At 43.4% G+C, this 25,361-nt stretch overlaps 1 protein-coding gene across 8 annotated transcripts; it reads right to left on the minus strand.

Moving 5' to 3' along the window:
* Positions 1–603: 603 nt before the first annotated feature.
* On the minus strand, positions 604–20,597 carry UPF3A (UPF3A regulator of nonsense mediated mRNA decay). 8 transcript variants are annotated; one of them, XM_029936387.1, is made up of 10 exons: positions 20,349–20,597; positions 19,332–19,438; positions 17,657–17,763; positions 13,801–13,899; positions 13,563–13,673; positions 9,640–9,695; positions 9,403–9,549; positions 5,814–5,974; positions 3,893–4,190; positions 1,346–1,604 (listed from the first exon to the last, which is right to left on the minus strand). In XM_029936387.1, exons 1-10 carry the CDS (start codon positions 20,553–20,555, stop codon positions 1,449–1,451), a joined length of 1,449 nt encoding a protein of 482 aa, XP_029792247.1. In that variant the 5' UTR covers positions 20,556–20,597; the 3' UTR covers positions 1,346–1,448. The 8 variants fall into 8 exon arrangements, 6 of the variants coding, with proteins under 6 accessions (XP_029792249.1, XP_029792247.1, XP_029792246.1 ...); XM_029936386.1 differs by having other exon boundaries at positions 9,391–9,549; XM_029936390.1 differs by having other exon boundaries at positions 1,529–1,604; positions 4,078–4,190; positions 9,391–9,549.
* Positions 20,598–25,361: the final 4,764 nt, after the last annotated feature.

Here is a 25,361-nt window from a genome sequence, read left to right on the forward strand (position 1 = left end):
ACTGGTCTAAATGAGCTAACCCTCTGTGTTACCTTCTAGGAATTTGATGGTTTCAGGTCTTATGTTCAAGTCTTTAGTCTATGTTGAGCTGCACTTGTGTTTACAGATCAAAGCCCAAGTGAGCAGTGAAGACACAGTGTCTCACGAATCGGGAAATCCAGTCTGATCCATACTCTAAGTAGGGGTCAGCAACTATGATCCACAGGCCAAATATGGCCTGCTGCATGTTTTTATAAATAAATCTTATTGGAACACAGCCCTGCCTATTTGTTATGTATTGCCTAATGGCAGAGTTTGCAACAGAGACCGAGAGTCTGCAAAGTCTAAAACAGTTATTACCCACCTACCCTTTTTCCATCAGGGATGACCATGCCGGGTCACACAGAGCTCGCTAAATCACAGCCAAGTCCTTTGTACCCTTCCACATGCCAAATTCTTGGAGCTCCAGAGTCAAGAGCAAGAGTACAGCAATGCCATAGAATAGACTATATGTCCAACAGTCGGACATTTTTAATGATAAATGAGTATTCTCAGTTTTTTGATAAATGTTTCATATCTAGTAAGGAATAGATACAATCAGCAAACTATTCAGATAATTAAAACTACATTTTAAAAAGTAATGTTTTATTATGTACAATTGGACGTTGAAACAGTACAACTGGACTTCGAATCCACAGCAACTAAAATTTTTATTTAATAAGTGATTCAAAGCATATTGCCAAAAATACATTGTTTAAAACTTTTCACTAACATTAAAAAATACTGTAGAACACATAACTGCAAAAAACTCCAATGAGTAATTTCAAAATAAAACTGCCTCAGACTGTGAAAAGAAAAACCTTAGATGCCAACCTAAGTTATCACTGTCCCAAAATAATGCCCTTATGTTACCTCAGCAATCCTTAAATCACAGTGGTTATAAATCATGAGCACATCCATCAAAAGACTGTGAAAAAGGTCAGTGGCCACATTGTTAAAAGGGTAATACTTAAAGCTGTCAGATTTTATATAGTGTTACTGTTCCTACTGCAGGGGCTACAACACACAGACGTCAGGGAATGCTCAGGACAAATGGCACAGGTGTCTGTGTCACCGGGTTACAGTGGAATGAGAGCCATCCCTTCCCCCGAACTATAGCCCACACACTACACACAGCATGGATCCCAACAGATCACTTACAAATGTGTGGAACTCAAAGTACATATTGTTTTGGCCAAATGAGACATACTAGTTTATACTAAAAATAGTAAAATCTATGACAACTTTTCAATTTTTTAAAAGAGTGCTTCTGTCTTAATAATGGTTTCTAGATGTCTCTATGCCACATTATATTTCTAGTTTCTGATTTCTTTATAAGGAGTAAATTCACTTTGCAGGTTAGATTCAAGGCTGGCTTGTACATTTCCAGAATGCCGAATGGGAGCTGCCCGTCAAACATGCACGCTGACTCACCCTGCCTCTTCGTTCTTCTGGGAACCACCCTGTGCTGCTGAATCTTCAGCCTCGCCACTGCTCCCGTCAGGGCACTCCACAGAGGCCCCACCACCACCTCCTCGTGCTCGGATGCGCGCTCCTGGCTGGTACAGCTGCAAGGCCGGCCGGTCCTGCCAAGACAGAGCTGCGGTTATCCTTCCAAAGGCCAGCAACGCCTCTACTTCCAAGGTCTGATAACCCCAATCCTCTAAAGAAAATCAGCTACAAATCTTTCTCACAGCACTATCTCATCTCTGAAACCAGGCACTTTGATGCCCGCCCCCTTCAAAAAGCCATGAGCAGAAAGACAGTTAATATTTAAAATAACTCGAAAGAAGGTAAAATTAGTATCTGGGAAAAGATTACTGTTCAAACCCAGAACACTCCCTGGAACCAGGAGAATCATGGCATCTGCCCACCCAGGTGGAGAGGTGAACACTTTCACATCTCAGCCCCTTTAAATCACCAGGCAGGGTGAACACGTGGCCTGAGGCAAAGCAAGGCATGGCCCCTCAGAGGTGGATTTTTAGGGCCATGAACTAAATAATTACTGAGATCTGTAATGAGTAATTTCTATGTGGGTTATTCCTGAATTGCCCCTTCATAGAAAATACAAGCCCATCATCTGATTAAACTCTCAGAGGTGGAGAAACGCAATGGTGGTTGAAGCACATGTATGAAACACTACTGAACTGCTTCCAGACAGCAGAGCAGTGAGGCCAGGGAAGGGCGGAATGACTGAAGACCAGGACTAGGAGCAACAGTGGAAGCCAGCCAGCTCTGTCCTGAAGGAGAGTGGAACAAACAAACCCCAGCTCAGGGGAGGTTCTAGCCCCTCGAGGAAGCTTCCTACACTCTTTCTGTGGCCACCTGGGGCCCCAAGGACAGGGCAGCCTGGGTGGGCACATCCAGCAAGACGTTTTTGCAGGGCTCACCACTCCTGGGCCCCACGGTCATTTAGCAGCATGCCTTTTTCCTTAGTGGAAGCCTGGCCAGGGAGGAGAGTGGGGAAGGCCTCAGCAGGCTCTACAGGTGCAGAGAGAGGGGCAGGGTTCACATGCCGCCACCTGTCTGGGGCCAACATGCATGGGCCTGCTCTCACCAGAGCAGCACTGGTGTGCACAGATGGGGGTCAACACTGATGCTGAAAGGACATGAAAACCTGCCAGGCCTCGTAAGGAGCCATTATGCACAAAGCACCTTATTTCCACCACAAAATCACAGAGTTCATGGAGAGGAGTCCCAACGCCTGAAGCTGTGCAAATAAAGAGCATTCACTACTGATACATAAAAAGGCAGCTGAGAAACAAAAACCTCCCACCAAAAAGACCCATGACTGTCCTGGTGTACCTGAGGTGAAGGCAACTAGAGAAACTCCTGAGTAATACAGACGTGATTAGCCAGGGGTGAAGATAAGAAGGCTCTCCTCTCAGGGCACCTGGGTGGCTCAGTCAGTTGGGCGTCCGACTTCAGCTCAAGTCATGATCTAACAGTTTGTGAGTTCAAGGCCTGCATCGGGCTCTATGCTAATAGCTCAGAGCCTGGAGCATGCTTCGGATTCCGTGTCTCCCTCTCTCTCTGCCCCTCCCCCGCTTGTGTTTTCTCTCTCTCTCAAAAGTAAATAAACATTAAAAAAAAAAAAAAGGGAAGAAGAGGGTTCTCCTCTTGCCTGTGCTTTTGCCTTGCCTTTACTGGGAACATTTTAAAAATCAACATCACTGATGCCAACAGCACGTTGGGTGATCAGAAGGGAAGGCAGATCTGAGTGAGAAAACCAGTCTCCGGTCACACACTGTGCGCTTCCACTTACACAACACCCCTGCAATGACACAGCCATGCAGACAGTGGACAGTGGCCCTGCTGAGGTTGGGGATGGGGTGGGACTAGGGTGCGGCCCGCAGCCTGGGCAGCCTCAGGCCCCTTGGTCACTGAGCTCTGAGGGACTGACTGGCACCATAGGGCCTGGCCCTGTAAGGGAGAGGACCCCATTAATAGTGCACAATAATGTGATCAGAATAAAAATTAACCTCAAACTTTTAGGGGAAAAGAAGAAAAGAAAAGAAAAGCTGTTTGTTGGGCTATGTAGGCCATTCCAATCCTGTGTCAACTGTGCACATCTAACTGATGAGTTTTTATGAGCTATCTGACTATCTATTAATAATCACTACATGGTTAATTACATAAAAGAAAGCTCCATGAAGTGTCATGAAATGCAAAGCCTGGGGCACAGGACCCAGTTAGGACAGACTTCCCACTGGCAGAGTGTGTGACCCGAAATCCCCAGACACCTATGTAGATTTCTCTCTTTTGGCCAAATAAAACCACTTCTGTCTGGTAAAGCAGGGGTAAAGCTTGCAGACATGCAGTTTATGCTTTTATAGCTGATGAGTGAAAGATGATCCCAAACAAAGAGAAGAACCTTGTTTCCTAGGCGCTCCGTTTTGGGTGCTGGGCCCCCTTCATTCCTCTGCTCTTTCCCAGGCTGCTCTGCTGTCTCCACAGGGATGCTGCTGTCCTGGCTCCCCCTCTTCCCTCTGTCTGGGGGGCCTCCTTTCCTCCATTTTGGCTCTTCTTCATTTCTCCTTGAAAGCTTGTCAAACTCACAGTGAGCTCTCTGCTTTCTGCTGTCATCCATGTGGCATCTTTGTGTTTCAGGATCTTTTTCTCTGAATCTTCTGTCCATCTCCCTTTGCTCTTTATCGCTATCATTCTGTGACCTGAGATTCAATTCAAATTATCAATAATCTTAGGTATACTGCTTGACGAGTACCTGCCTTCCCGTCCATGCCGCAAGTTACAGAAGAGGCAGGGAATACCTACGTCTGCTCGTCACCATGTTGCCAAGTGTGCACGCAATGGGCACACCACAGGCATTCAATAAAAACTGCTGAAAGATGAACTAACAATAGTAATGACGGTATCTACCATCAGACTTGAATGGCACATAGATAATAGGCACTGTGCTATGGTACTATGTATACTTAGTTTTCCAATTATTAGTCACCCCCGAAAGTAAACATAACAACCCCCTTTACAGACACAGTACTGGAGACCAAAGTGTTCGTGTGACTTTCCTAGGGCCCCAGGTACATGTCCATCATGACACAAAGCTGATACTGACAGCCTTGTTTCTGCTTCAAGTATAGCCACAATTAATTGAAATTTACTAATTTTTATACATATAAACTGATAAATGAATAGTAAATAAATAAGTGGCTGTTTAGCTCCTTTGCTTCTTAAAGTCTTTCCCTCCACGACCAACAGGCAAAAGTTCTCACACCTATTTTTGGCTTCCCCACAAAACAGAAATGGCAGGACTGCTGGGGAGAAAAGGATCTACAAGCAAAGTGCGAATTCATGCCAGAAACATGACAAAAGGCACTGCTGCATCATGACCAATTATATAATACAAACACCTAAACCAGAAACTACAGTCCTAACATCACAGATTTCATAATCATGCATAAATTAATTTTATAAACTAACCAATAAACCGGAACCCCCAAAAAGAGGGAAAAAATTGTTTTCATCACAACTCTTTGTGTAAGAAAGACATAAGAAGTCATTCTGACTGGTGTATTTCTGGGCAAATGGCAGCCTAATCCCACAACCTTGCCATCTTGCCTCCAACTGCAAATTCACTTCCAGACATTTCGGAAGCAGCAAGCCCTGGGCTCCAGGAGCTGCATGGGTGTCCTGATATAGTGCAAGAGCCCTGAGCCAGGGGAACCAGAAGCCCAGACACACGTGGCCCCACTGACCATATCTTGAGGAGGCTCCGGGGTGAGGGGGGCTCCTACCTGACAAGGTTCTGGCAGGTCTCTCTGGCCCCCGTGCAAAGACAGTGTCTGGCCCATTCCACACAAGCCCTGCTCAAGCTCCTTTCATGAGCTGCATGTCACAAGCAGGCAGAGAAGTACACGGCCAATGACCCCTAGTCTGAGACAGGTAGGGCTAGCAGACCACCAGGATCCACATGACTGCTGGGCGGATTCCACAGTAGGGCCACAGGGATGCTAACGCCGACAGAGGAATCCTAGCACTTGGACAAGAGACTGGGAAGGAGATCCTGAAGACCTAAAGACTGATAACAAGAATCCAAAGGGAACAAGGACAGAAACAGCTACGGAACTAGCAGCAGGACCTGTTCCTGCTTTGAAGACAGACTTGAGGCTGCAGATGAAAGGCATTTACCCAGTTTCTAGCATGACCAAGGAGCAATAAAGATGTGGACAAGCATATCCTGGTAAAACCCCTGAATTCCACAACTCATATGAAATATGAGCACTTGTACTGACAAAAGACACATATGACTATGACAGTGACAGTCACAGGCTCACTTTCCCCTGGGTTCCTCCAGCGAGCTCCCCAAGAGCATGGGCTTCCGGACAGCACAGCCAGGACAGGACCCCTGTTCTCCATCTCTAATATCCATTTCCTCTCCTCTTTCTTTTGGCTTCTCAGTGGTTGGTTCCTCTCCCTTTTCTGGTTTCTTAAGAAGCTAAGAAAATATAATGTCAGTAAAATATTACTTTTAGAGTACGGTATAAATGAAATTATTTAATAATAAATTAAAAATATAAAACAACATTGAGCACAAGTGTTTGAATAGTAAAAAATGTAAGCTAACAGTACAGCAACCAGGTTTTTGGCTAAATACTTAAGGGAACATTCAATCAATGAAATACTATAGTTATGAACAATGATTTAGGACAGCTGATGTGAGGAGAAGATGCTCATGCTGATGAGAAACAGAATGCTACAAAACGGAATGACCTGGTGTGTATTTGTATGTTTGTACACACACAGAACAACATCTCAAAGGCTGGCAACACTGTTAATAGTGGTTTTCAGATGGTGGAACTGCAATGATCTTTCCTTTTATCAATAAGTTCTGTTTTTTTCCTAAATGAACAAGTATTGCTTTTGTGATAAGAAAAAAAAAACATTGTTTAAAATGCCGCATTATATTGATGACTTTTAGAATAGTTTAGACTTTTCAGAAACACTTCTTACTCTTTCTTGAATCAGCCTGAGCAGGTTGCATGTCTTTGAATTTGGGCCCTCCTCGCTGTTCTCTGTGTAGTTGACACTTTGAAATTCAACTGCCACAGGTAAGTCAGTTTATAGAACAAAAACAGAAGGTATACTTCTGAGAATTTTTTTCTACCTTGTAAAAGGGAACATATTTTAAATTACACTATAGCAAAATTACACACAGGTAAGTTTCAACCACATGAGTTAAGAATCAAACAGATAAAATACAAGACCAAGCACTAAAAGTTGCAGTACCTTACCTACCCTCATTCTGTCTGTGGGATCTATGAATTTAAACATTTTCTTTCTCATATCTATTGACATATTTTTTCAATTAAAAAAATCAATATATGCTGGTAATACAAGCAAACCATGAGGAAGTATAATAGTTTGTTTCTGCCCATCCATCCAACAAATACTTTAGTGCACCTGTGAATCGTTTTTACTTGCAATACTTCTGAAACCAAATGTGTGGTTTCTTTTCCAAAACCACTTCTTCAACTCTCAGCACACACTGGTGTCCTACAATTCCATTCAGTGTTGCCACCAGCTAGCTGGAATTAATGTCAGACCCCACAAAACTGTTCCCACTTCTGATGCCAGTCAAAAATCCCAAGTTGCCACTTGTACTTATGACTTACTGATTATATATTCAGGAAGTTCTGGAATGAGAATGAGTTGTGGGACTCAGCAAAGCTTTATACTCACTAGACCACTGGTTTGTTATAAAGGACACATGCAGGAACAGCTAGATCCAAGAGTGTACTGTGTGCGAGGTATGGGGGAAGGGCTCAGAGCCTCCAGGGCTTCTCCAGCAGCAGAACCCTCCTGGCACGTTGATGTGTTCGCCAGCTTGGATGCTCTATGGACCCCACACTTTAGGGAAGTCTACAGAGGCTCCACTACATGGCCACAAGTGATTAAATCATTGGCTGCTGGGGACTGAATTCAATATTCAGCCCTCTCCCATCTCTCAAGCTCACAGGGCTAAGTGAGCATTCCAACCCTCTCATCATGCCCAGTCTTTCTAACAATCAGCTCTTATCCTGAAGCTACCAAGACCTCAGGCTCAGATAAGGCACTCTTATCACTACAGGTTGCAAGGGTTATAGGAGCTTTGTGCCAGGAACTGGGGAAAAAGACACCTGTGTTAGGTGCTAGGAATGCAGTTGTGAGTAAGAGACAAGCGCCCACAGGCAAGGAATTCACAGGATATTCTAGCTGAGGCAGTGGTGGCCATGTGGGGATGGGGAGAATGGCGCACACAGTGACTGGAAAAGTGAACCATATAATCTTAGGTGGCATGAAATGGTACAAACAACTAATAGAACAGCAAAAAAACCCCAAAACCAAAACGAAAACAAACAAAAAACAGAGCGATGTGGGGTGAGGGGAGATAAGGAATGGCTTCTCAAGGGGGTCAGGGAGGGCTCTCCGTGGAGGTTAGCCATGAATAGAAAGCAGATGATGAGAACGAGAACTTAGGAGAAACCGTAAGTCTCGAGGGAAACTCCCAGTAGAGGGAAGCAACCAGAGGTCTATGGTGAAACCAGAGGGAGGGGGAGACAGAGAAGCAAGGGATTCAGGGAGGCAGGGGTGGGAAGAGGGAGGGAGGAGGGAGGAAGAAGGAAGGAGAGGGGAAGAGGGAGGTGGCAGACGGGTAGGAACAGGTGCCAAGTCTTGTGTGCTTCTATCCAAACCACTTTGGGCTTTTTAATAAGCTTTTTGAAAAGGATCACACAACTAATAATGTATCTATTGCCTAGAGTCTGTGTACTCAGGAATTTTATTTGTGACTTTGATAACCTAACTTCCTACTTCAGCTTAAGCTCATTTCCTAGTTTGAGAGTCCTCAGAGGAAAATAAAAGCAGCTGGCTTGCTCTCCTTGTATAATAGCTTCCTTTATCGTTAAAAATAACCATGCGGCTCTCTCTCTGCATCTGTATTTTTATGATATTAACACAAACTCTTTTAGCATTTCTTCACAGATTTTATTTCTCAGGTTACAAAATAATTTTAATTCTCCATATGATTCATAAGGCAGAGATCCTGAAAGTGAGCTCAGATGCTCATTAAAGGCAAACCTTGGGCACAGCTCAAGCCGTCTGGTAAGGACACCAGACAGTCCCCTGATGTGTTTCTGATCAAGCTTACCAGAGACCAGTCTATGGCTCAGCTATGTGGCTCTGATCTCTCCCCCATCCTCTCCCTTTATACTCCATCTTCCCCAAAGTCCTGATCTTTTCTTTCTCTTTATGATACAATTTTAATGAATCCCTATAAAGCATCTCAAACCCTCTACGGAACGAGAAAAGGTGCACATTAGGTTGAGGTCTAAGATCAGTAAGGTCATCTGAGGAGAATAGTGAGAAGTAAGGGCTGACTCAAATTGGGGCAACATATTTTACACTGGAAAGACCTCCTTCTGTGCATTAACCCACCCTTCCAGATGAATGCATCAGTCAAGGAGAAACGGGGCAAGAGATGTAGAAACCATTGCTGCTCCTGCAAAGTAAACAGTAAAACCCAGTTCTAGGAGTGAGCCTTCATCTAGAAAGGCCAGTAAACAGAGAGCCAGTGGTTTTCAAATGTGTATGGTTTAGTCAGGGAGTCTTCTCTCTAATGGAAATGTAAGCAGAAGCCCAAACTCTGACATGTAGGTGTGGGGCTCCTCTGGGTGGTCCTCCTCCGCCTCCCCCACAGTATGCCCAAGGAACCTCCAGGGCTCAGGGAACACAGTTTGAGAACCACTGCTGTATCGCAGAGAAATGCAGCTGTAATAGTAAGAGACTGGGCTAACTGAAAATGTCCTTCAAAAAGGCATGCCTGCAGCAGAACTAGTTTTGGGAAAGAGAAAGGAGAGGTCTCCCCAAAATTACCTTAATCCTTACTTCTCTCTCAGCTGTTCTCTTCTGTTTGTCCGCTTCTTTTCTCTTACACCTCTCCTCTTCTCTCTTTTTTCTCTTTTCTTCTTCCCGTAAACGCTTCTTCTCCAGCTCCCTCCTCCTTCGCTCTTCTCGCTTCTCTTCTCGAATCCTCTAAAGATGTGGAAAAGCAGGTGTATAAATTGCCTGCACAAATGTGGCAGAGACAGGATGGATATTCATCAGGTAAAAAGGTAGACCTACCTGTTTCTCTAATTTTCTATTTCTAATATATTCCAAAAGAGGTGTGGTTCTTCTAGCTAAAACACAAAAATTGTAATGTAGAATTTAACTCTAAAATATGATTTCTTTCCTTTATTTTAAATACTTGTTTTCAATTTAATCCTTAAACAATCAGGCTGGCTCAGCAGGCATAGCGTGCAACTCTTCATCTTCAGGTTGTAAATCTGAGCGTAAAGATTACTTAAAAATAAAATCTTTAAAATAAATAAATAAATAAATAAATAAATAAATACAATTTAGATGTGCAGACATTGTATTTGGGGGAGTTCCTATCCCATGCCTATAAAATCACATCATCTGGAGGCACGGACAACTCTACACATAGTAGGCCACGAATTCCTGATTATTAGAGAGTCTTCACATTACTCACAAAGATGCTATAAAAGCAAAAGAAAAGTGAGTATAATGGATTAGACAGACTTCCTAAATGTTATGAGTATCTTTACATTATTTTGTTTAGGTTTACTTATTTGTGGTGGGGGGCAGATAGAGAAGGGGAGAGAGGGGATCCTAAGCAGGCTCTGTGCTGTCAGCACAGGGCCTGATGCAGGGCTCAAACTCACAAACTGTGAGATCATGACTTGAGCCGAAATCAAGAATTAAACGCTTAACTGACTGAGCCACCCAGGTGCCTGAGTATCTTCGCATTTTGGGGGATATTTTAAAACATTACATAACACAGTGATAGATTCAGTTTGATTCAACATATATTCTGAGAGTTTCTTCCTTTCCTGCTCTCCAGACAATGATTTTAAGCAATGTGGACCCTTGTAATTTCTCACGATACATGCTCCAAGAACCAAAATTACCAGATGTAAAAGTTTAGACAGTGACTCCCACACAGTACTTCCTCTAAGCAGCACCAACCACCCAGAATGAACCTCTCTGCAAACTCAAACCTGATCCTGTTTTCATGTCCTGGTCCTGTCTGACCTAACCTGAAGTTTGGTGCCCAAATGTGGCAGGCCTCCTGGCATAGCCTCTCAAAGAGACTCGTTCTGAGAAGCCTGTGTTCCCTACGGCAGTGGCTGAGGATGCAGGTGGGAAGGCGGAAGATGGTTTAGGTCTCTTCTACAGCTCTTCCAAGACCTAAGATTAAATGAGGGAGTGAAGAATCCCTGGATGCACTTGAAGACTGGCCATGACATTTCCAGGATGTCATCCTAATTATGAGGATCAGGAATTATTCAGAAATTGTATAAGAAAGCCCCTGAGCAGGGGTTCTTACCTTTGAATTAAGGGACTCCTGAACACCTCAACATAATGTACCAAATGGCTTCTGCCAGGACAGCTCTGCCCTGGATTCAGGGCTGTGCAAATGCCCATGTTTCATCCTAAGTGCAAGGGCTAAGAAGAGCCCATTTCCTCCCTTAGGGGCTCCTGTATTAACCATGAACTCTGGCTCAGGATGAGCACAGCCGATGCCCTTTGTAACAGGCAAGTCACCTCAAACAGGGAGGATTCTGCTCTTCCCCATGGGAGTTCTGGACTTGTGAGTAAACGACAGGGCCAAGACCTCCCTGGGTGGGTGGGGGAGCTGACGCTGAGATCCCTCCTGCCTTCTCCCTTCTCCTACAAAACACCTCCATTCTTACCTCAAAGGGTCAATATGAAGGGTAAATGACACTCTGGATAAGAAAGTGCTTTACACATACAGAAACGTATTATTTGTTAAACAACAGGTGCATGGCCATGTAATACAACACTGATTTAACCAACAGCGTAACTCTTACCACTTATAGAGAGCTGTTGCATCCTTGGCACTGTCACAACCACCTGGAAGAAGGGAAGCTGAGGCTCGGATGTGGCCACATGGCTGCGAAGTCTTAGGGCTGGAACCTGAGCCCAGGTCTGCACTACAGACCTTGCCGTGCCACTGCACTAATCTGCAGCCTCACAGGGCGTTACTTCCACTTAACCTGCTTTGCTCAGACTACGTCTAAGAGTCCACTGAAGGCCAAAATCTAAGAAAAGATATAGGCAATTTGCCATGAATTGTCTGGTTAAGATCCAAACTTCAATGCGCAAAAACAGGATCACAGATTCTGATTCACACTTACTCGTTGAGTAAAACACTATGACCACCTACTATGCACCAGGAACAAGGCAAAGGGCTGGGAATGGGAAAGAATGTCCCTCTTGTGTGGGAGGGTGGCTCAAGCAGCTGGAGGTGTGTGTCTGGTCACCAAGGACTGTCTCAAAACTGTCCACCAGTGGAAGACCCTGGTCCTTTTCTGTGGGTATCCTGTACAAGGGCATTTACAGCAAAGTAGGAAAGAAATGATGGTGGGGGGGGGGGGGGAATTCTGTAAATAATTTTTAGTTTGTTCTTTTTTAAGCTCTTCCTAAATTTAACATGCTCTATAGTGAAATCTCGATTTTCCTCCCATGTTTTTTCCCCAGCTTGCCCCACGTCAGTGATGGTGCCTCCATCCACTGATGTGTTTGGGTCAAAGTCCCGGGGGCCTGGATTCTTTCTCTTTCCTTTCTTCTCGGACCCAATCTGCCAGAGCTCATGTGGACTCTGCCAGCTAGCACAAGCAGCCCTCCCTGGACGGGAGCAGAGCCTCCCCACTGGAAGCCCAACATCTCCTCAGGGCATCTGCAGCCCATCATGCATGTAGCAAATCAAGCCATGCCACTGCCTCAGTGGTCCCAGCTGTCTCTCGAATAAACGCCAAATCTCTTACCAGCCTGCCTCTCCAGCCGCTCTGCCGGTGACCCACCTGTGTCCCAGGCACACGGGCCTGTACCCCGCTCCTGGGGGCTCGCAGCTCAGCTTCCAGCTCTCGTCTCTAGTCCCCTCTTCTCCCACCTCTCAGCTCAAATGTGGACTCAGAAGGCCGTTCCTGCCCAGGAGTCTTTTACCCCATTGTGCCACTGACCCCATGAAAATGCCCTTGGCTGGAAGGCTGATTATTTTTCAGGGGTTTACTACAGTTCTCCCCATGACCAAGGCAGCTACATGATGGCAGAGGCCTCATGGATCCCACTCATGCTCACTCCCACACCCAGGCAACACGTGCTAAGAATGAGCAAAATGCATCCTAGGCACATCTTCACAAATATTTGCTTTAGTGATTATAAATGTTTGAAATGTTAACCTCTTACTACTTTACTCAACAAACATTTACTGAATCCCTAAACTTGGCTAACAATGTACTATGTGCTGGGACCACCGGTACGAAAATACAGTTCCACTCGGGGGTGGGGAGGAAGGGAGATGGGCAAATAAGAATGTCAATTATATAAACAGTGTGATCATCCCACTCTAGAGATGTGAATAGGTGAGTGGGACAGAGCCACAGGGAGGGATACGGTAGCAGAGGTGAGGAGGAGCAGAGACAGACAGCGAGGGGGACACCAAGTATGTTTACAACCTGCCACTAGGAGATAACCATTTCTAAAATATGCTGCTTGCAGATGAAGGGCTGAAGCCTGGTTGGAAGCAGATTCTGTGCTCTGGCTGGGTTTATCCACTCATCTGCTTGGGTCCCTCAGACGGCTTGATATTTTTTTGAACAGTAGCAAGATGACCTCACACTGAGGCAAAGCATCTCATCTCTAGGTCTCCTCTTCAGAAGGATGACTGACTTCAACCTTGAGCCACAGCCCTCCCCCAATGATGCTGCAGGCACGGAGCACTCCAATGTCTTCTTTACTGCTCCTCTGGTAGCATCATGACAGACTATAACTGAAAGCTCTGGTGCTCTCCATCAGATACTCAAATATTTTCACAGGTTGCCATATTTTTGTTAAAACTGGAAAACATTCTATATTCCTGCCAAGCCTGTCCCGAGTGTGGATTTTTAAATTATCATGAAAAAGAAATACATACACTATAAGTACATGTCTAAATAAAGAGAAGAAATGAACAAACAGACCAATGAGTTCTCTGGTCTTTGCCTCTATGTCTCCCAGAAGAGTTTCAGGATTGGCATTAGCTTTCTCTTCCTCTACACAATAAGTTTCCAAAAACTTCTTATATTCTGGATCTGTAAATAAAAAGAAAAAAAGAAAAGAAAAGAAACATGCTTCTCCCCATGTCTGGGAGAGGAATTATATCTGATCAGTGTATTTGATTTGGCAGTTTCCTAATTCAGCCTTTGTGAAAGGACTCACCCTCTTCAATGCTTCCGGTTTTGGCATCTTTTTTCTTTAGCCTCTTTTTGGCTATCTTCTGGAATGGGGCAAACTCTACCACAGCAGGATATTCCAGGCCTTTATTAGAAAACAAACTGCAAAAGCCATTCTAAAATTCCACTGCATTCATTTTAGAAAATAACATTTGCCTTCTTAAAGACTGTGTATGACAATGACAATGTTAAGCTGTTTTAAATATATTTTGAGCAACCGTAACCTTAGCATGTCAAACATCAGACATGAACAAAGGACAAGCATTTATTTATTAAATAAAATTATTTCTCATGTGGTAGTAGTGGTTCTATAACTGAACACATTCAAAATTCATCAAATGGTGGATTTTACATTAACTAAATGTCAATAAACCCTTCTCTCCCCTCACTGAAGAGTTTATAGTAGAATGCCGTTAAATACATTTCTTAGTCACATTAAAATTTCTTCTTATTTTATGGGGCGCCTGGGTGGCTCAGTCGGTTAAGTGTCCGACTTCGGCTCAGGTCATGATCTCACAGTTCATGGGTTCGAGCCCCGCGTCAGGCTCTGTGCTGACAGCTCAGAACCTGGAGCCTGCTTAGATTCTGTGTCTCCTCTCTCTGCCCTTCCCCTGCTCATGCTGTCTCTCTCTGTCAAAAATAAATAAACATAAAAAAATTTTTCTTCTTATTTTAATTTTTTTCAATGTTTCTTTTTGAGAGAGAGAGAGATACAGAGCGTGAGCGGGGAGGGGTAGAGAGGGAGGGAGACACAGAAACCAAAGCAGTCTCCAGGCTCTGAGCTGTCAGCACAGAGCCTGCTGTGGCACTCAAACTCATGAACTGTGAGATCATGACTTGAGCTGAAGTTGGACGCTTAACCAACTGAACCACCCAGGTGCCCCAAAATTTCTTCTAATTTCAAAAAGTTAATTCCATTATCAATCTGTTATGTGAGTTCAAGGGAATTACTTTGCTGACAAGAGACACTCGACTAAAAGAGGGGCTTCAAAGGGTGTGCACAGTAATCAGACAGGGTTGGCTTCAAACAGGAATGTTTAGAATGAAAGCCATGAGAAACTGATTTGGTCGTTACGTGCAGGGGGAAAACATACCGAGAAATGTTCTCTAAGATAACTGGCTATATGCTTAATCAACAAATGGAACACTTCTATGTTGGTACTAAATTCACGGAATAATCATCTTTAGCCTTGTCAAGAATGGTCAGGTGACCATGATATTGCAACTCTTATTACCTGGAAGATATCTCTGTTCTAATCTTAACTATCCAGGATAAAGTCAAGAACCAGGAGGAGAGCAAGGCTTTGAACAGGGAGGAACAATGTCTGATTCACTGCTCCATCAACAATGCCTGGGACATAGATACTTATTAAATAGGAGTTGACACATTTCCTGATTTTAAAGCTTATTACAAAGCTACAGTAATCAAAATAGTATGGTATTGGGGCGCCTGAATGGCTCAGTCAGTGAGCGTCTGACTCTTGATTTCAGCTCAGGTCATGATTCCAGAGTTGTGGAATCAAGCCCTGCCTTGGGCTCTGCTCAGCATGGATCCTGTTTGGGATTCATTCTCCCTCCCTCCCTCCCCCTCTCTCTCTCTCTCTCCCTCCCTCCCTCCCTCCCTCCCTCACACACTCTCTCTAAAACTTTAAAAAAAAATTTTAAGGTTAAAAAAACAACAGTATGGTACTGGCATAAAGACAGACATATAGGCCAATGGATTAGAACAGAGAGCCCAGAAATAAACCCTCACATACATGATCAAATGGTTTTACATGAGGGCGCCAAGACCATTCAATGGAGAAAGGACAGTCTTGTTGGAAAAACTAGATAACCACATGCAAAACAATGCAGTTGAACTCGTAGGTAACATCACAGACAAAAGTTGACTGAAAATGGATCAATGACCTAACCATGACACTTAGAACTATAAAACCCTTGGCAGAAAACATGGAGTAAAAGTTTGACATCAGATTTGGCATTGCTTTCTTAGATATGGCACCAAAAGTACAGGCAAATGAAATAAAAATAGAAAAATTGGACCACTTCACATTAGAAACATCAGCAGACTATAAAGGCTACCTATGGAATGGTAACAAATCATGTATCCAGTGAGGGGTTAAGATCCATAATACGTTAACAAAAATTTTACAGTTTAACAAGAAACAAATAACTCAATTTAGAAATGGGCAAAGAAATTGAACAGACATTACTTCATTTCTCTTCCTCCAAAGAAGACGTACAAAAGGCCAGCAAACACACAAAAAGATGCAGACAACACTAAGCATTAGGGAAATGCAAACCAAAATCATATTGAGATACTGCCTCATACCCATTAGGATGTCTGCTAACAGAAAATCCCAGAAAACAACTGCTGGCTAGGATATGGACAAACTGGAACCCTGTGCACTGATGGCGGGAAGAGAAAATGAAGCAGCCTCTATAGAAAACAGTAGGCCAGTTCCTCAAAAAATTAAAACTATAATTGTAATATGATCTAACAATTCCACATGGTATCTATCCAAAAAAACTGACAGCAGGGTCTCAAAGAGATACTTGCACACCATGTTCACAGCACCGCTGTTGACAACAGCAAAGAGCTGGAAGCAATCCAAGGGTCCACTGACAAATGGATACACAAAATGTGGTACACACACAACTGAATATCACTCAGCCTTAAAAAGGAAATTTGGACACCTCCTGCAACACGGGTGAACACTGAGGACACCGTGCTACATGAAGTGAGCCAGTCACAAACAGAAATAGTGTCTGATTCCACGCAGAAGAGGTATCTAGAGTAGTAAATTCACAGAAACAAAACACAGAAAGGTAGATGCCAGGGGCTGGGGGTAGGGGAGATATTGGGAGTTTTTTAACAAGTACAGAGTTCTGGTTTTATAAGTTGAACAGAGTTCTAGAGGTGGGCTGCACAGCAGTGTGAATGTACTTAACACCACTGAACTGTGAGCTCAGGAAAGGCTAAATGGTAAACCTATATTATGTGTATCTTACCATTAACATTTTTAAAAATAAAGGAAAAAAGCATTTGAATAAATGAGCATTTAACACAAATGTCAAACAGTTCAAGCATTAACTTTGCTTTTACTCACAGGCCAGAATCCCTTTACCTCAGCCTAGTCACTCTTTAAGGATTTCTTGCTCCTTCTCAGTGGAGAAGACGACACTTATCAGGAGTGGGGCAGGGTGGAGCGGGAGGAGGCTGGCTGGTGAGGGGCGTGGAGAGAATACAGTGCTGCAGGTGTACAGACTTGACTGCAGTGGACACAGCACTTGCCAGACAGGAAAGGAGTTACAAAGGGAGGAGCCAAGAGCACGGAGAACTGGGGCCACTTAGAGGACAGGTAAATATCACTGTCTCAGAGGGCAGCTGTTCAACAGTCAGAAACTGAGGTTCGTTGCTACGATCCCCTTCCCCCCATGACATCGTCCAGAAATGGTATGATTACGAGTGTGCTCTGTTTAAGACACAGATATAAGTAATATGATTTAAAAAACGTATATTGCATATGATCAAAGTAACTTAGTTTTGGTACATAATAAAGCGGAGCTCACTTATCCAGAAAACTCATTTATATGAAACACTTCACTCTCTGATAATACATAACTAGGTTGTCATGGTTACAAAGAACTGCCAGAGTTCTTTGATTTACACATAATTTCAATTTTCAACACAAGCACATAACCACAGTAGCATAATCAAAATTTATGAACTTATTTTAAGTCAGTATCTGAGAACTTAAGTGCAATTCACAAACAATCCATAAAAACGTAATTAACGTACTTTGAGATTATAATAGAGTTTAAAAAGCCAATGATCGAACCTTTACTGTCAATGAAGATATATCCATCAAAACGATCTCTAAAAAGAAGGATGTCATCAGGATTTCTAAAATTAATGTATGCTCTTGAGTAGAGATGAGGATAAAGACTGAAATAAGAGATAAGAGTGAAAATTGTTAGCAAAAAATTGCAAGACTTAATTTTAATTTTTTTTTCTTTTTTAGATGCAACAAACTATTTCAAATAAAATCTTTATGCCAAAGAATCACCTCTCTGTTAATTACAACAATCTGGGTATTCTTTAGCAAAAAATAAATAAATAAAAATAAACAAAACATTACCCGAGATCTTTTTAATAACTTGGGAAAGACACTTAAACTGAGTTTCTCTATTATACAAAACTAGGGTTAAAATGTTGGTCTTCCAAGGTTGAAAAATCACAGGCAAGCTTATTCAAAGGTTTTCCTTAGCACACATCATGATGTAATACAACCTAATCCTGATTCATTCACAGTTAAAAACGTTATATTTACAAGAGATTCTTCACTGATTTTGAGACCACCTTTATGTATTTTAATTCTTTTTTTATGTTTATTTTTGAGAGAGAGAGAGAATGAGCAGGGGAGGAAGAGAGAGAGAGAGACACACACACACACACACACACACACACAGAATCTGAAGCAGGCTCCAGGCTCTGAGCTATCAGCACAGAGCCTGATGCGGGGCCCAAACCTACGAACTGTGAGATCATGACTGGGCCAAAGTCAGATGCCGAACTGACTGAGCCACCCAGGCGCCCCTCACCTTTATGTATTTTAAAGAGATATTAATTGTAGCACATAGTACGGGGACTACAGAAGAACTAAGTCTCCTCTATCTCAAAACTACTAATTTTCTTCATAGGTAGGAACTTTCAACCCCATTTCACAGATGAGATCACTGAGGCTCAGAGAAATTCAGTATGTGCAAAAGGTGTAGCTAGTTAAAAGGTAGGACTGGGGTTCCAACCTGAGTCACTGAGTCCAGTGCCCGTCCTTGAATAGTACCTGTTTTCTTAAACATTAGTCCTTTTAAAATCATCTACTTTTTTTTTAAACAAAATCTATATTTACCTGTTAGTGATATTTTTCTTTGAATGGACCCACAGTTTTTTTACTTCAATGTATTTATTCAGAAGGAAAGTTTATATGGCTACCAAGAAGGCAAACTCAAGTCACTGAAGATAAAAAAAGATAATAATAATAATAATAATAAAGGTAAAAATAAAAACTGAAAAATCAAAATTCTAGCTGAATTGTCATTTGTTGAAGGTCTAACCTGCTCTTTCATTGTTAATAGAAAGATCTGGAAGTGTTAGAGTGTTGTCAGAGCCACCTCACTACCAAGGTGTAAGAGAATAGAAAAAGATATAACCTGGCAGGTGTGGAGTGGGGGCAGGGGTCTTAGTGATATAAGGGAGCACAAGTCAGTTTCTGGGGGCTGGAATATTGTTTCTTTCTCTGGTGGTTGTTCTTTTTAGACTATGATGGTGCCAATAGAATTTAATGATCTGCCTACTTGAAAACAACTTGCAGAAACAAAGGTCTGCACTGATTTCTGGGTACACGTAGGAAAGAAGATGGAACTAAACATAGCTTCCATTATCTATAATAATCTTAGTGTCTCATCAAGTGACAAGCCCTCTCAGCTTCATAATGTGGGTAAGCAGCTTCTCACCTGAAATCGGCAGTAAAGAACTCAAAGTAATCATGTGCGGGCAGTGGATGTAGCTGCTCTTCCAGCTGCTCCTTGGTGAGGCTGGGAGGAAGCCGCCGGATGACCACCTAGAGAAAGGACGCTGGGTGGGTTTTGATTCACTATTATTGCCTCAATAATCTGAATGTCACCTGTGTTTAGGTTCAGGAGATCTCAAGCAGGAGTCCAGCAGAAACACACATTTTAGGAAAAGCTAAGAAACAGATGCATGGAGAGCATGGTTGTCAAAAGGGTAATGTAACGAGGGCTAATTTAAACGGGATCAGTAAGGTCAGAAAAGGCTGTGCCTAAAGCAGTTCCTTTTCAGGAAACCAGACAACTGCTGGCATGACGCTTACTGTCCATGCCCGAGTTGGAAAATAAAACCTCCGCCTACAGTCTCCCTGCACGAGGGCAACAGCAACCCTAACAACCCAGCGGTGCACCGGTTCTTCCAGCCAAGGGATCTCCGTCTGCGACGCACACCTGTTGCCCCTGCCCGCGGTATCCTCCCGCCGCCCTCCCTGGACCTCGCCGAGCCACCCCCTCGCAACGCCCGGGGCGAGGACAGAGCCTCCCTGGTGTCTAGTGTCTCAGCGTGGCAGCCCCATTTGAAAACAACAAAGACTGAAGGCGCTCTTCTGCCTCCTCTCAACACTAGAAAGGGCCGCGTCTGACGGAGCGGGAAACGTCCCAGCCTCGGCCGCTGTCCGCGGTGCTGAAGCTGCTGGCCGGAACACGCCGCGCGGGGCCTCACCTCCTCCGCACCACCCCAAACCGAGCCTCCCGCCCCCGCCGTCTCACGCAGAACGTACCTCTTCTCGCGAGGTTTGCCTGCCCCACCCCCCGGGAACCACACCAACTCTTGGCCCCACCCCCACCACGCTCAAGCTCCTCCCTCTTCTCCTCGGGAGGTTTGCACACAGGACCTCGCCTCTCTTCAGCCAGTTGAAGCTCCTCCTCCCCTCGCGAGGTTTGTCTGCCCCGCCCCTTCCCCACCTTGCTCAGGACCGTTTTCTTCTCCTCGCGAGGTTTGCAAGTGCCACTCCCGCAGCCCAAGGACGAGGCTGGTGGCGCCTCGGGCTCTCGCCGTGGCGACTCCCGGCGAAACAGGACTTCCACGGCCGACGGCTTCTCCCTCCCGCTCGGGCATCGCGCAGCAACGGCAGGCCCTGGCCCTCCTGTCCCCTCCTTCTCTGAGCGCATCTCGCACCCGCCGCGGAGCCGCCTCTGCCTCCCTCACAGGCCGAAACCTCGCGAGAAGTGGGACACTGCCCCTCCTTCCCTCCCTTCCTTCCTTCCTCTGGCCCATGATGCTCTACGTCTGGCATTACATCCGGCTGTCCCAGGGAACCTGGAACCTGCTAGTGCTGCTCGACGGAAAGCCGAGTCGGGTCCTGGCAGCCTGGCCTTGGGTGGGTCTGGGGGCGGCCAGGGGTGGAAAGGCCTCTCCCAGTAGTCTGGCAGCGGGAAGTTAGGGACCAGAGCACATTTGGATAAGTGTTCCTAAGAATTACATACACGTACTTCACAAAGTATTAACTGCTATTTTATTATTTTACTCTGAGTCACCTTAAGGTGGCGACCGAGCGGCCATTCTGCTGTAGGTCGGAGAACTCCGTGCACCAACGACCTCCACCCCCCCCCTCAACTGCAGACCTGAAATGTCCCGGGCCAGTTTGAAAACAGCCAATCATGAAGCTCTAGCTTCCCATCACCCTGACAATAGGCAACCTATTCCATCCCTCCACGTCCCTGAAATGCCCTTATTTGATAACCTGCCCTCCCAAGACCAAACCCAGAACCCTCTCACCCATTAACCCCCCCCCCCCCCCCCCCCCCCCCCCCCCCCCCCCCCCCCCCCCCCCCCCCCCCCCCCCCCCCCCCCCCCCCCCGTCACTGTCATACTGGAGGTAAATTCAGGCCTAACTCTAGTGCTTTATCCTTAAACTACTCACTACCAATGAACACACTGGAAATTTGACTTTTAAAAGAGCCAAGACTCAAACTGTTCCAAAGCAGTTTTCTAAAACCTCGTGAAGAGGGCAAGGAGCAGTTGTCACTATTTCATAAACCTAAAGGAATCCTGTTAGAAGCACACCTTTAATAAGGTTGCCCACACTGGCTCCATGGTTTCCTTTTTATTTATAGTTTTCATCTCAAATCAACGTTACGTTAAGATAAAAAGTTTTGGTGTTTAAGGAAGCATTTCAGGTGTCAGGAAAACTCATAGCTGTACAATACTTTGTTAATAATGGTCTGAATAAAAGTCTCAGAAACCACGAAAATGTAGGATAATATATCTGGTGAAATCAGGATGAAGGCTTGCAGGGGTTTCAACAAATGAAGTATATAATCCTATCCCTTTATTATATGACATATTTAAAGCTCTGAAAGAGAAACACCATCAACCAAAAATTCTTCTGGCTAAACCATTCCTCAAGAAGGAAGGAGAAATTAAGACATCCCCAATACACAGAGGTTAAGGGAGCTAATCACTGGTAGACTAGTACAAGTGCCCTTTAAGAAATCACAAAGGGAACCCTTCAAGGTGAAATGAAAGAAGGCTAAACAATAATTTGGAATCCTGTCACGAAATAAAGAACCGTAGTGATGATAACCACATAGGTAAATATAAAAGCCAGTATTAGTGTGCTTTTGATATTTGGTTTCTAACCCCTTTTTTCTTGTAGGATTTAGAAGGCAAATAAAATGGTACTTATAAATCAGTATTAATGGGAACAATGAAAAAAGATGTAATCTGTGATAAGAAGAAGAAAGGGAGGGAGGCATATAGCAACAGCGTACATATGCTACTAAAATAAATTGGAATTACTCACATTAGGTTGTTATAAATTTAAGTCGTAAATTATAATCCGCAGAGTAGCCATGAGGGAAAAAAAACTTAAAAAAAAAAAACCCAGAATAATAAGAGTATCAAAATGGCGCAACACACACACAAAATCAACTATAAAATAAGGTAGTTCAGAGGAACTGAGCAGCAAGAAATATGTAACATATCTAGAAAACAAATAGCTGTATGGCAGCTCAAGATAAATTTCTTATCAATAACTACTTTGTAAATGATCAAACTTTTCATATAAAAACCATGATGGATAAAAAAAAAATGTTCCATTAGTATGCTGTCTATAGGAAACGTGCTTTAGACACAAAAGGGTAAAAGTAAAAGGATGGAAAAGATTATTCCATGTAAATAGTAATGGAGAGAGCGGGGCTGGCAAAACTGTTAAGAGACAAAAAGGACATTATATATAGATAAAAGTGTCAAAAGCTGTAACAAGTATAATGTATATATGTATCCAGTAAGAGAGCCCCAAAATACATGAAGCAAAAATGGGCAGAACTAAGGGAGAAATAGTTCTACAATAATAGTTTCAGACAACACTTTATTTTCAATAATGGAATAAGTAGGCAGAAGATCAGTGAGGAAATAGAATACTTGAAAAACACTATAAACCAGGTGGTGCCTGGGTGGCTTAGTCAGTTAAACGTCTGACTTTGGCTCAGGTCATGATCTTGCAGTTTGTGGGTTCGAGCCCTGCATCAGGCTCTGGGCTGATAGCTCAGAGCCTGGAGCCTGCTTCGGATTCTGTGTCTCCCTGTCTCTTTACCTCCCCCCCCACTCCCCCCCACACACCCACGCAGGCTTGCTTGCTCTCTCTCTAAAATAAATATTTAAAACTTTTTTTGAAAAACACCATAAACCAATTAGACCTAACAGACACACACAGACCACTACACCCAACAAAAGCAGAATAAACAATCTTCTCCAGTGAACACGGTATATTCTCCAGGAAGGACCAAAAATTATGCCACAAGAAAAGTATTAAACATTTAGACTGAAGTCACACAAAGTATTCTTTCCAACTTCAATGGAATAAAACTAGAAATCCATAATAGAGAAAAAACTGGAAAGCTCACAAATATGTGGTGAATTAAACAACACACTCTTAAACAACCAATGAGTCAAAGAAGATATCACAAGGAAAATTAGCAAATACCTTAACACAAATGAAAACAAGAACACAATGTAAAACTTAGGGAATGCAGCAAAGAGAGTGCTCAGAGGGAAATTTATAGCTGTAAATGTTTGTGTTGAAAAAAAAAACTTAATTCAACAATAAAACTCTACACCTTAAGGAAACAAAAAAAGAATAGCAAACTAAAACCAAAGCTAGCAGAAGGAAATAATAAATATTTGAGTGGAATGAAATAGAAACTAGAAAAACATGAAATAGAAATGAAACAAATGAAATAGAAACTAGAGAAAGTAAAGAAGATCAAAATTTAGTTCTTTGAAAAGAGCTTTCAATATTGCCAAACCTTTAGACATATTAAGAAAAAAAAAGGCTCACATTACTAAAATCATAAAATGGAAGGAGAAATTATTACAGACTTTACAGAAATAAAGATCACAACAGGATACTTACTATGCACCATGGTTCACCAGCAAAGTAAATAACTTGGATGGACAAACTCTTGGAAACATACAAATTACCAAAACTGATTCAAGAGGAAACAGCTATTAGCAACTAAAGACATTGAGTCAGTAATCAAAAACTTCTCAACATGAAAAGGCCCAGGATCAGATGGCTTCACTGCTAAAGAATTAACATCAATTCTTCTCAAAAGCCTGAAGAAGAGAGAATACTACTTAATTCAGTTTATGAGGCCAGTATTACCCCAATATCAAAGCTGGACAAAGGCAATACAGGAGGACTACAGACCAATAAATATCTCTTATGAACATATATGTAAACTCTTCAATAAAAAATTAAACCAAATTCAACACTGTATTAAAAGAATCATACAACATGACCAAGTAAGATTTATCCCAGGATCCCAAGGGTGGTTCAACATACAAAAATCAATCAATGTAGGGGCATCAGATGGCTCAGTCAGTTAAGCATCTCTTGATTTTAGTCCAGGTCACGACTCATGGTTAATGGGTTCGAGTCTCGCATTGGCCTCCATGTTGATGGTGTGGAGCCTGCTTGGGATTGTCTCACTCTCTCTCTCCCTCTTCCCTGCTCGCTCTCTACGTCTCTAAATAAATAAATAAATAAATAAACAAACATTTTTTAAATTTAAACAATCAGTGTAATATATCACATTAATAAAATGAAGGAAAAAACCTTCAAGACATTATATAAATGAACCAGAGAGGGCCCCTGTGTATTAAAACCTACATTGGTTACTTCTTCACAGCAGGTGGGGATGGTGAGCTCAAGCCCAACACTGCCAAGTCCAATTTTTACACATACAATTGTTTTAATGTTTTTTTTTTTTTGAGAGACAGTGCCGGCAGGGGCGGGTCAGAGAAAGAGAAAGAGATACAGAATCTGAAGCAGGTTCCAGGGTCTGAGCTAGCTGTCAGCACAGAGTCCAAAGCGGGGCTCAGACCCACGATCCGTGAGATCATGACCTGAGCTGAAGCTGGATGCTTAACCGACTGAGCCACCCAGGCACCCCCATATAATTGTTTTAAATATAGCTTAAACAAGCATATCTTTAGCCATCTAGAGCCTGCCTGTTTTGCGTACTGGGCAAATCTACACTCAACATCTACCACCTGTAAGACAAATGCTGGGACTATGAAGGATCACATAGCCACTGCGCTTCAGACTTCTCTAACCTCTCCCTGCCATGCGGCTACCACACGGCCCCCAAAAGAGCCGCTCAAATACACTTACCCAAACAAAATGTGCTACTGCTACCTTATGGTCATGTTTCCCCCTCAACAGTCCCAAAATCCTAGAACTCATTGCCACTCATCATAATTGATCGGGGGGGGGGGCAGGTAGCATTTCACAAAATTTGCAGCCTTTCTTGGGAAAACAACTAAACACTCAATAGAGTAGGAATAGAAGGGAATGTCTCCAACACTATAAAGAACATTGATGAGAACCTCCAATAGCATTACCCTCAATGGTGAACTGAAGCCTTCACCCTAAGATCAGGAACAGGACAAGGATGCCTGCTTCTCACTTC

The sequence above is a fragment of the Suricata suricatta genome, chromosome 4 (assembly GCF_006229205.1).
Source record: "Suricata suricatta isolate VVHF042 chromosome 4, meerkat_22Aug2017_6uvM2_HiC, whole genome shotgun sequence".
NCBI lineage: Eukaryota > Metazoa > Chordata > Mammalia > Carnivora > Herpestidae > Suricata > Suricata suricatta.